This window comes from Vigna umbellata, chromosome 5 (genome assembly GCF_029865625.1).
Source record: "Vigna umbellata cultivar VRB3 chromosome 5, Vumbellata_1.0, whole genome shotgun sequence".
NCBI lineage: Eukaryota > Viridiplantae > Streptophyta > Magnoliopsida > Fabales > Fabaceae > Vigna > Vigna umbellata.
The window spans coordinates 69350680-69363487 of NC_142169.1; the positions used below are offsets into that span (position 1 = coordinate 69350680).

Here is a 12808-nt window from a genome sequence, read left to right on the forward strand (position 1 = left end):
GAAAAGAATATTTATCTTAAATACATGTATATTTATGTGAATGACTAAATAAAACATTAATTAAAATATTGAATTTGTAAAATGTTTACATTGAGTAATGATTCCTAAGTTGTTTTATTTAGTAAATTATTAAATATTTACATTAATTATATTTATTACTTGATTTTAAAAGAAAATTCCATATCAATAACTTGTGTTCTTGTGGGCCTAGACACGCGTAATACTAGTCACATGAAACACTCCTTAGTCTGTAGCTCCCCCACCAATCTCAGATGTATCAAGCTTTCTTACATAATCATCTAGATCTTACATCTTACAGTTGAGATATTCTCTCCAACTTAAGTATGTCTAGGGCCATAGTGTTGGGGTGTGTGTAATAACCCTTCGTAATGAGGAACTGTATAAGTATCTAGATATACCAAAGTTTTTATAAATATATCAATAAATATTTTTTATTTAATATTAACTATTGCAATTTATTAAATATACTAAATTTAATTGAATATGATATAAATTTTTAACATGTTTATATAAGATACTTTACCGTATTATAACCATTAATTGAAACCTAAACTTCACAACATTAGAATGTTAATGTTGTTGGGTTTTGTTTCGGTGAGATTTTTTACTCAAAGTATTTTATGTTGTTATGAAGACGGGATGGACCTAATGATCCTCCATTATTCAAGTTGTATTATTCGCTTTCTCCTCCTCCAAGCAGTGGGGGAGGGTATCTGCAAAAGGCACTCCAAGTCAGTGACTTTGTATGATAATATTTAATAGAAAGTGAGTACTCAAAATTAGTTCAACTTGCTTACCTTTGCGGCTTAGTCTTCTATTTATAAGTTATTTCATAGACCCTAAACTGGTATAGGTCCAAACGAGCTTACCTTTAAATTAGGTCGGTTATTCGTAAACAACTTCCTTAATCTGCAATCAGTTATCAATATCTTTGATCATTATCATTTTGTTATTAATTTATTAACTATTTATTTGCCCAAACCATTGGTCTAATAAGAATATCCTGAACGCTGACCCAATTATGGCCCGATATCAATAACTTAAACGTTGACCCAACATTTAATCTATTTGATTGTTGACCCACGAAATAGACCGAAAAGTTACAAATGCTAACAGTTCGTTCTATCATATATACCTTATTGAAGAAAAAGATTTATTGAAAGACACAGTATCAGTTAGACCTTAGTCCAATATTTTTAATTCAAAATTTTAATAATGAATTTATGAGTCTTTACGCTGCTCTATTTTCTTATTTCTTATACTTGGATTCTCAACAATCTTCTCTTTAAGAGTGAGTCCATTTCACAATTTCATTTCTATTACTGTTAAGTTTATTGAGGAAAGATGTTCATTAGAGAAATACAATATCAATAAAATCTGAGTTCAATCACAATGTCACCAATTTCAATCCAAAATATTAAGGCAAGAGATATATTAATCTTCATCTTTATACGGTGTTTTACTTTTTCATTTCTATGAAATTTAGACTTACATTTAAATTTTCATGTGTTTTTTAAATAAGAAAATTCTATTTAATATTGATTGTAGTATTTGTAAAGAATAATACACTTATTGAATTAGTTAATAATAAGTGTAGTATATCTTCTTCCATTAACTTACTGAATATTAAATATAAAATTAAATTTTTGAAAGAAGAATTGAAATTCAAAATTGATCGATAAAATGTCAAATTTAGAAAAAAAACTTTACATTATAAATATATTTTAAAATATCAATTGATTTTTTTGAAAAATATGAATATAATTCAGTGTCTAAATTAAAATTTTGAAGCAAGTATAAGAGTAATTAGTAATTACATTAAAAATTATATTTGTGTTCAATATATTGATTAGAAATATCCATGTAAAAAGACATAATAAACTAATTCTTTTATAAAAAAAGTTATTAAACCGTGCAGGGGTTTATACTGGATTATATTGATTAGAGACATATTGATTGGAGACATGAGGTTCGCTTTTAACAATGAATTAATTGTTACAGATATATTATAATAATTATTAATAGAAAACAAATAAAATAATGAAAAATATTATTTTAAAATAATTAACTACTAGGTCTGTTTTGTAAAAGTCAAACTATTTGAATAAATGTTTTACTATGATAATAAATACTTTTATAAATAATATAATTAATACTACATTTGTATTGGAAATTTTAAGGCTTTCTAACCATTAATTGAATACTAAGTCAACAAAGTTGAATGTAATTAGATTTAATAAACAAAATTGTATTTTACAGAGAAATAAATATTTATTGTTAATGAACTCTTAATTATAATTAATTACAATAGAAAAGTCAAACGTAAATAGGGTTGAATTACTCAAATAGAATATTGAATTGAATATATTTAAGAATATTATATTTTAAAGTACTGAATAAAATTAGATATTTTTAATAAAAATACATTTTTTTATTCTTATAATTCAAGATATTATTTAAAATTACAGTATTATATTTTATGTTATATTAGTATATTATAAGTTAAAGGTTGTATGATCTATTATATGACTCCTTTAATGCATCTAGATATTTTTATAATTATAAATTTTTATATCATATCATAATGCAACAGATTAGATATAAATAGTGTTTATTTATTATTGAACTCGTAATAAAAGAATTATTTTTTATTGATTCTGTTACATCAAATGCTTTAAAACTCATAATATACGTGAATACATTCAAATATTTAGAAAAAAGTATTTTATAAATTTATAAATAAAATTTAAATTAAATTAAAAATAAAAATAAAATATTAATTAAATTTAATAAAATATTTAATAAATTTTAATTTTAATTTTTTACGAATAATAAATATCTACGAATATGAATAGACGAATATGGATAGTATGATATTTGCGTTATATTATAAATAGATATTAAAATATTTGTATCTATTACCAATTATTTGTTACAAACTTTAAATGTAAACGAATATTTAATTAATTATCAGTAATAATAAAATCATGATGTAATAATATTTTATAAATTTATATGTCAATGTCTATAATTAATTGTTAGTTATAAATAAAAACATATGATTATATATATGCGCGTGTTAGGGCTAATATTTGTTAAGTGACTTTAATAAAATCTAATTCTTGTTTGCATCAACATCATTTTAAGTTCATTTTGAAGGTTTATGAACATAAAAATTAAATTAAATTGTATTTTATATAAATATTGAATTTTAATTAGTTTTATTACTTTTCAATAACAATGAAAGTGCGGAATAATTTTTTTTAAGACATTCACCCTAAACGAACAAACTCAACTCCAATAAAAAAAAAGTGTATATTATCAATTATCCAGTGTTTTAATATATAAAATAAAAAATTTAATATGTAGACCTCAAAGTTCTTCAACTATGAAAATATAATATTGCTTAAAAATGTTCTCTCTAAAATAAATTTTTAAAAATTGGATAAGTAGTTTAAGGTTTAATAATTCAACCGAATCAAACTATAATATACGTCAAAAATTAAAATTAAATATAAGCTTATAAGATTTTAATATTTAAAAAAATTTACATACTTAAATTAAGTTGTAATATCATCATATTTTTTAATAACACTATATGTGTTTAAAATATAATAAATATTTAAAGTTATTGTTATAAGAAAAAAAGTTTAAAATTAAATCTTAGACTTGCCTGCAAGCTTTAGTTGCTTCCTAAGCAGTTTGAAAATTCCCCTTCTGTTTATGTTCTTAAGTCTTGCACCACCACAAATTAAGCAGTAAATTCTGGCTATTAACCTCACCGGGCCCCACCGTTCTTTTGTGTGTCCATTTAGTTTTGAACTTTTATTAAACCTCACATTTATTTAATTATTCTTCCACGATCGTATAAACACAACCCTAAAATGTTTGATAGAGTCAAATTATCGGTGATTATAACACTTATAGACCTTGTCACACTAAGTTATATTTTATATGCACCAATATTTTTATTTTAATATATTAATATTTTTTTTGTGTGGTTTTGAACACTCAATGCATGCATCAGTCTCCAAAACCTTTGACAGAAGAAAGTATTTACGGCTGATTTTATTTTGAAATTTTAGTTAATAAAAGTTAACACATCAATCACTAATATTTACTGATTTAAAAGAGTAACATTACTATGACACACTTTTATATTCATTTGACACAGAATACAAGAATAAAATGATTATAAAAGTATAAAGTTTTATATTTTTTCAATAAATGAGAGAGTAAAAAATAAACGAGGAAAATATCAAATGAATGTAAAAAATTTAGGTGTATCAAATAATATTTTTTGATTTAAAAACAGACTTTATGATAGGATGTTTTTCCTTCAATTTTCTAACACACAAACCTAGGAATCACATTATCAAAATTTAAATAAAAGATTAAAATAGTATTTTAATTAAATACTATATCAATGATTTGATTAAACATATAACAAAAATAATTTAGAAACGATTTTACAAAATATGTATTAAGGCTATATCAAATACTCATTTCACAATAAACTTATAATTAATTTTATGAAAGCTATTAAGTTTGGATATTAAAGACTAACATATATGTCCCTAATGTTTAATAATACGAGATGAAGAAAATAGGAAAAAGTAATAGCGATTTTTAAAATACGATATTTAATTATTCTATTAAGTAGGAGTCTCAGACTGTAAAATCATTCTATAATTATACTAAATTTACTTACTCACGTAAAGAATATAGTTTAGGTAAAGTATAAAGAAATTCCTATATCGGAATTTAGTATGAAAGATAATCATCATCCCCATGCTATAATAAATTAACTATGTGAGAATATATGTGTAAAACGGAGCGCTTATTTTTGTCCTTAATATATTACGGAGAAATGGTAGATATGTAGCAAGTAGTGTCACAATAGTTATTTTTGTTTATATCCAATACACAAAAATTACACCACAATTGTACAACTCCAAAAGATACTCAAATTGATTCTAAAGTATATATTTATCTTTGTATTTAATTAGATGTCATAAAACCGACTCGTGTGTGTATATATATATATATAGGAATTAAGAGTGTTTCATCCTCTCATTCTGCATTTTCAAAAATTTCATTTTTAACCTTCTGAAATTTCATCATTATCCTACATCTTTAACTTTATAGAAAATTTTATTTTTAACTTTAATAAATATATTTTTATTTTTTTCTTTTTCTTGTTGTTAAAAAGACTCTACACCACCTTAATAATAACTAAATTTAAAATTCAAATATTATTTAATATAATTTTATATTTAATAATTATTAAAATATGATTTATGTTATAATAATAGTTATATTAAAAATATAAAAATAAAATAATTAAAATAAAAATAATAACAACAAAAATAAAATATTTAATATATTCAAATATATTAAATTATATTAAAATATTAAATTTAATTAAATAATTATTAAAATTTAAATAAAAAATAAAATTTTAAAACAATTATTTATCAAATAACAAATAAAATTATATTAAATAAAATATTTAAATATAATAAATTATATTAAAATATTAAATAAAATTAAATAATTATTAAAATTTATATATAAAATAAAATTTTAAAAATCATTCGGATATGGATATCCAATTCATAACTTATCGGACATGTATATTCGATTAACAAATTTTTCAAAATTTTATTTTTTTAAAATTTTGATAATTATTAAATTTTAATTTAATATTTTAATATAATTTGATATATTTAAATATATTAAATATGATATTAAGTATTATTTTTATTCTTATTTTAGTTATTATTTTTTAATTTTCTTAATAGAACTATTTTAAAAATATAAATAATATTTTATTAATTATTAAAATATAAAAATATAATAAGTACTTTAAGAAGTTAACTTTAAAAAATGAACTTTTATTACCATGACTCTGATATCATATTAAGAAGTGAACTTTAAACCTAATTCAATCTTCGATGTGAGATGTGCATTCCATTTATATATTATAATTTGGCTTTATCTCTAGTCGACGTGGGACTTACCATCATCGTTATTAGCTACATGAGTTACGAACTCACATATGTATTATGCTAAAATGTAAAATGAAAAGCATCACAGAAATGAAAATTTATATAAATCGTAGTGATGCTATACTTTATAGTCTTAATATGTAATAGATCTGAAATGCATGGTTGGTCGCAACAACTATGGAGGAAGTCAGTATGGTCTTTCGCCAATATAGTTGCCAGGAGGAGAATAGTTGCAAGTGACGAAGGTGCCTCCATTGTCACATCTTACTTTGGCACATCCAACATACACTGAATTTCTCCAAACAATTTGAGTGTAGTGCAGACAATCTCCACCAATACAAGAGTTAAAAGCGTAGTCATAGAAGAGTTTCTCATCCACCCACAATTCCGTTGCCTCTGCACCACTCATGTCACCGGTGCTCATTGCAATATTCTCCCCGTAGATGCCACCACCACCTGAATGAATCAGTTGGCAATCTGTACGCTGATTAGCATAATTCTGTGCAAAAGCAGCAACTGTGTCATTCCAAACTATATTTTCCACACCAACCTCTGATCGTGCAGCGTTGTGTCCATTCAGATAGTCTGTTGGTGAATCTTGAGCGTTGGCAATATTACCAATAATCGCAAACCCTAACAGAGTCAATAGACAAAACCAAACTTTAATGCACAACTCCATTTTGTTTGATTATAATATTAATTTCTCCACAACTTTGTAAAAATTAATACTGATAGATAGGTGTTTGATGAATAAGACCGAGGCTCTTGTAAAGTATTTATAAGAATGAAATGTTGGTTGTTAGAAAAAGATGAAGTGAAGGAATACTACAAATTTCAAAATCAACATGTATGAATCACTACAAAAGTAAATAACTACCTTTTGTTTTTAATTATTTTTTAAAGGATTTAATTCATCATATTAAACTTTATTACAAAGACATCTTCGTTTCATAATCAAGTTTAACTCAATTTCAATACTCAAATAATAAGATTTTTTTAAAATATATGACATAAAATTTAGAAATAAGATTTAGATTAAATATTCAGTTATAAAAATAAAAATAGTTATCTTAAGTACATATATATTTATGTGAATGACTAAATAAAACATTAATTAAAATATGAATTTTGTAAAATCTTTACATTGAAGTAAAGATTAATAAGTTGTTTATACTTAACAAAATGTTAAATATTCACATTCATTATATTTATTACTTAATTATAAAGGGACATTTCACATTAATAACTTGGTATTTTTATAAATATATCAATACATATTTTTATTTAATATTATTTATTGCATTTATTAAATATACTACATTTATAGAATGCGATCTAAGTTTTTAATATGTTTTTAAAGGATGCTTGACCTATTATAGCCATTAAACATCACAACATATGATAAACTCTAATGACATTTAACAAAAAATATCAAATACTTTATACTAATACTTATTACATTCATATTAATGCAATCCTTAACATGTTTTTTTAAAAATATGTAATTTAAGAATGATAAAAAAATTTGCATATGGGATATTCACTCCAACGGATAGTTTGGTATCCACGTATATTAATAATAATAATAAAAGCATTTCATCATAATTAAAATTCAATGAATAATTCAATTAAAAGTAAAGAAACATTTGTGTAAAATGATCTATGTTGAATTATCTTTTTACTTTATTCCCTTTACTCGTACGGGGATAAGAGGATTTAGTTCTTCCTCAAATCTACCTTCTCAAGCAAGTGCGCAAAGTATCTTATTACATCTATTATAATACTACATCCATGGAAACAAACACGATAAATATAAAAATATTTTGATATTTAAGTTACTAGAAAATCAATAAGATATAAATATGTGATCTTATATCGCATTACAAGGCAATTATATGATGTTTTAAAGTATTTAAATTGGTTCTATATACCACATCACTTTTAACACTTTTTTTAATTTTTACTTGAATGCAAAGCTTTAGTAAGATACACTCTCATTGATATCTTATTTGGTTGTTAACGAAATTATATATTTTTAATACAAAAGAAAAACAATATTTTATTTTTATAATTCAGGGTATTATTGAAAACTTGAGTTTTTTTTTTCTTTTTTAATGTCATATGAGTATACTATAACGGGAAGATCTTATGATCATTGTATGAATTATGCATGTGGATATTCTTAGGATTATAAGTTTCGATACTATTCTTAATAAGCTTATAGGATTTTAATATTTTAAGAAATTAAATTGAATTTTATTAAGTATTCATCAATATCTTCTTATAACATTATATATGATTAAGAAAATAATAAATATTTTAAGTTATTCTTCTTAAGAAAAAGTTAAAAATAAACATCTTAGACTTGCCCGCAAGCTTTGGTTGCTTCCTTAAAAAGCAGTTTGAAATAACCCTTTTGTTTTCTTTTCTTTTATCATCTTTGTTTATGCTTTTTTGATAGTCTTGCACCACCACAAATTAAGCAGTAAATTCTGCCTATTAACCTCACTGGGCCCCACCATTCTTTTGTGGGTCCATTTCGTTTTTGGAATTTTTATTAAACCATACAGAAAAATTAATAATATATACTCTAGTTAGAAGCGTCATTATAAGTTGATTTAGTTTCATCCCCTACTGTAAAAACAATAATTTAGAATTTTAGATTTTGATTAAAGTTTTCAAATATCTTTGTTTAATACCACAAATATTAAAAGGTATGTTAGTCTATAAAAATTAAGACATCAATCACTAGTATCAAATATAAACAAAAGATTAAACTGATATTTTAATTAAAGACTAAATTAATGATTTAATTAAACATATACCATATATAAACATTTTTAGCAAATATGTATTAAGACTATATGAAGCATTCATTTCACAATAAACTTAATTGATTGTTTACGAAAAGGCTATTAAGTTTGGATACTAAAGACTAACATGTGTCACTAATGTTTAAAAAATAGAATGTTGAAAAAAACGTGGTATTTAAAAATTGTACTATGGTGAACTCAATGGTAGGGTTGGTTTGTGAGCCGTCCGTAAAGAAAATGAAATGGAACATCTGTTTGCTTCACACAAAAGTGATCCGTGAACAAATTTTGGCTTCACTCTAACTTCCTTATATAAAACGTCGGTATCCATAAAATATAAAATAAACATTGTATTAAATAAACTAATCATATAATGAGATGTTTTTCGATTCCAATTAGGAGATTAAATCACTATAAATCTGAAATATTTAATCATTTTATATCCGAAATATTGTATGTTTTAAAATAAGTAACTTTGTCATGAATTTATTTTTAAAAAATATTTTAAAAAAATATTCAAATTATTTTAAGTCCCAATTTATTAAGCATGGTAAAAGTATTGATGTTTCGAAAGGTAAAATGAAAAAGAAATATTTATACTGTCTTAAATAAAAGAGAAGATCCCATATAAATAAATAAAGAAGAGAAACTAATTTGAAACTTGCAATAATAATAAAACCATTATTTTACAAGTCAATCATGTTAATAAATACTGGTAGAACAAAATTAATACAACCATTTAATGTTTTATTGTGAATATTATCTTTTCATTAATATTTTTCCATCATCTTTATCCTATGACATTCATTACATTATTTTGTCTTGTTTTATTTATTGCTCTATATTTTTAAGTTTCGTTTGAGGTTATTTTTGAAAAAAAAACAAATATTAATAAAAATTATCTTAGTAAAATATTGGTAAACAAATATTATTTTAGAATTTTCATTACACCATGATAAATAAAAATAAAAAATTATATGTAATATTATTCTCATTTTAGAAAATAATTAAATAATGTTCAGAAATTCAATCATTAAATATTTATTTTAAGATAGAATGGTGAACCACGACTTAATTAATTCTAATTGCTATTTAAAAGAGCATTGCAAAATTCATTTTATAATTTGATTTAGTTTTGCATTGCAAAATTCTTTTTTGTTAATATGTTAGTTGATTGTTAATATAAATATATATTTCTAAAGTTTATAAAAATATCATTACTTTAAATCTTTTATATCATATTATTATATGGCAGCAGAAAAAGTCTTGCAAAACTCTTGTTAATCTTATAACCCCCACTGCATACCTTTGAAAAAATCATCTTATATGAGCATTCTGGACCCGCAAAAGACACCTAAATGTAAAGTTGGTGAGTAATTTTGAATTTTTTCTTACTTTCAACAGTCTGATGATGTCTTCTCTGTTGTTATTTATTTCTGGCATGTGTAGTTAATAACAGTTACAAAATTACAAAATTAATATAACTGTCCATAACAGATGCTGCCATTAATGATTAATGTTTAGTGCTGTCAATTTTTTTCACATGAGTTGCATCAGTTGACAACATATTTTTAAGAATATTTTGATTATTAAAAAAATTAATTTTTATATTTGTAAAAAGAGAAAGAAATTAAAAATAAGATAATTTTGTTAAGTGGATTGTTTCTCTGATAAACATGCTCCTTGCATCATACCCCACGAATCAATAAATATTCTTTTGAAAAGCAATGTCATCAACTTACTTTAAACCAACAAAAACAAGCAAATAACAAGTATAACAGCAAAAATAAAAAACTAATTAATTACGGTTGTACTGATAGATGTCTTCATATAATAGCTAAATATATTTGAATATTACACATGGTGATTTCCAAACAAAGACATAAAAACAGGACACTCTACGAGGTAGCACATATTGATAAGAAAGAGAATCAATAAGGTCGTTCTCCTTCATAGTTTCCTGGTGGAGAATAGCTGCAGATGACGAACATCCAACCATTGTTACACTTAGCTCTTGCACACCCGAGATGAATAGAATTGCGCCACACAATCTGAGTATAATGCCCACACTCATCGTGAACACAACGATTGGAACCGTAGTCATAGTCAGGCTTCTCAGTGAGCCAGAATTTCACAGCATCTGAACCCTTCATTTCGCCGTACCCTTCTGCCAGATTCTCGCCGTAGGGTCCCATAGAGTGCTCAAGGTTGCAGTCAGGGATCCTCTCATTCGCATACCTCTGAGCATAGGCTGCAAGGGTGTGGTTCCACGACAGTGGACCAACGCCAACCTCCGCTCGAGCCTGGTTGTGCACCTCAAGATAGTCTTGAGGAGTGTTCTGAGCCAGGGTCAGTCTTGTTGCACACAGCGAGAGAACAATCGCTACGATCACATGCCATGGGGACATCATTATTGTTTTTCTCTCTCTTCTTTTGTTCTTTGTTTCGGAGAATGAATGTGACTAAACAAGGTGTTGTTTAAAGTAGCAATTTATAGGAGAGTGGAGCACTTGAGACCACACAAACAAAAACAAAATAATGTTTTTTAATAATCAACCCGATTAAACTAACTCTAGTTAAATACTTACTCAAATTATAAAAAACACTTTCAATAAAATTTTCCCACTTACGATATAGAGTTAATAAATTTTTCCCAGTTACGATATAGAGTTAAAAAGAGAGACAAATAATACTTTGACCCAAACAAATATTTTATATTTATTTAATATTATCCTTCTTATTTTTTATTTTAAATAAAATACAAAAATTTAATTCTTTCATATTATTTTATTATTTTACTATGTGTCAAATAAACGTAAAAATATGTCATTCTATCGTTTCTTTAAATAAAACCAAATTTATTCACAATATTATTATATCATTGTATAACATTTTTATTTAAAAATAAAAATATGGATGAAAATATCTTAAAATATTTATCTCTCTAATGTACAAGTTTAAATAGAATGAAGTAAATATCAGTATAAATAAAAATTATATGATATTAATTTATCGAATAAAAAATAAGGTGACACAGTTTTATGTTTATTTGAGTTAGTCATAAAAAATAAAATTTTATATTTTTTAAAAAAGAAAAGAATAAAAAATAAGAAAAAATAATATCAGATAAAATTTATGTGTATAAAAGTATTATTTTTCTAATTAATTTTTTTGCTGACGGAAATGATAAAAAAAAATTAGGTGAAAAAAAGTGAAAAGGGAAAACCTGAAAAGATAAACACCGAATATAAACAAAACGCGCGTGTGATTCTGTATGGCTTATGTAAAAAAGTAAAGTATGAAAGTAAAAGGATTAGTATTCTTTATTGTCACTAACATTATATATACCATAGTTCTCACTTTTGCCTGGATTCCACTGTGCCTGCCATGCCTTTACTGATTATTTAGATTACTTATATTTACCCTATTTGGGGAAAAGCAATATGTTAATTACAATTATGCTAATTACTGTTGTAATCTTTTTACTTTCACAATAATATTATTATTTTAAGGAAGGGCTTAAATATATTTATGTGTTTTTTCTTATGAAATATGCAAAGAATTATTTAAAGGTTCTTTATGTACTGCATAGAAATTAAAGCAGAATGTTTTATTGTTTTTTTTCTTTGACGTATACCTAATTGTTTCTTTTTTAAAATGTTTGATTGGGCTATAATTATTTATTTCGAAACATAAAGTTATAAGACTTTTATTACAAAGAGTTATAAATTAAGTTTATAGTTATGATTCCCAAAAATTATTATTTTTAGTATAATTTTTTTCGGTTGGGTTGCTAAAACCTCACCAGTACAACTTTTTTTAATAAATAGAATATAATGATTTTAGGAAATGAAAAGTAAATATATTTCCTTAATTAATTTTAAATATATTGCTAAATTTCAAAATATTTTTATTTAATCTGTTCTCTTGTCTTTGTTATAACATGAGTGTGGCACGAATACA

The 12808-nt window shown here is 24.0% G+C and overlaps 2 protein-coding genes across 2 annotated transcripts; both read right to left on the reverse strand.

Annotated features, from left to right (window-relative positions):
• Window positions 1-6219: 6219 nt before the first annotated feature.
• On the reverse strand, window positions 6220-6711 carry LOC124831163 (basic form of pathogenesis-related protein 1-like). Its single transcript, XM_047305073.1, has one exon. It carries the CDS (start codon window positions 6709-6711, stop codon window positions 6220-6222), a length of 492 nt encoding a protein of 163 aa, XP_047161029.1.
• A 3909-nt stretch (window positions 6712-10620) lies between these two features.
• Window positions 10621-11303, reverse strand: LOC124831097 (basic form of pathogenesis-related protein 1-like). Its single transcript, XM_047304988.2, has one exon. It carries the CDS (start codon window positions 11254-11256, stop codon window positions 10777-10779), a length of 480 nt encoding a protein of 159 aa, XP_047160944.1. The 5' UTR covers window positions 11257-11303; the 3' UTR covers window positions 10621-10776.
• Between the last annotated feature and the right edge of the window lie 1505 nt (window positions 11304-12808).

Bases quoted from the DNA above. Each gene is read 5' to 3' on its own strand.
- LOC124831163 (XM_047305073.1), bottom strand. From the start codon at position 6,711: ATGGAGTTGTGCATTAAAGTTTGGTTTTGTCTATTGACTCTGTTAGGG.
- LOC124831097 (XM_047304988.2), bottom strand. From the start codon at position 11,256: ATGATGTCCCCATGGCATGTGATCGTAGCGATTGTTCTCTCGCTGTGT.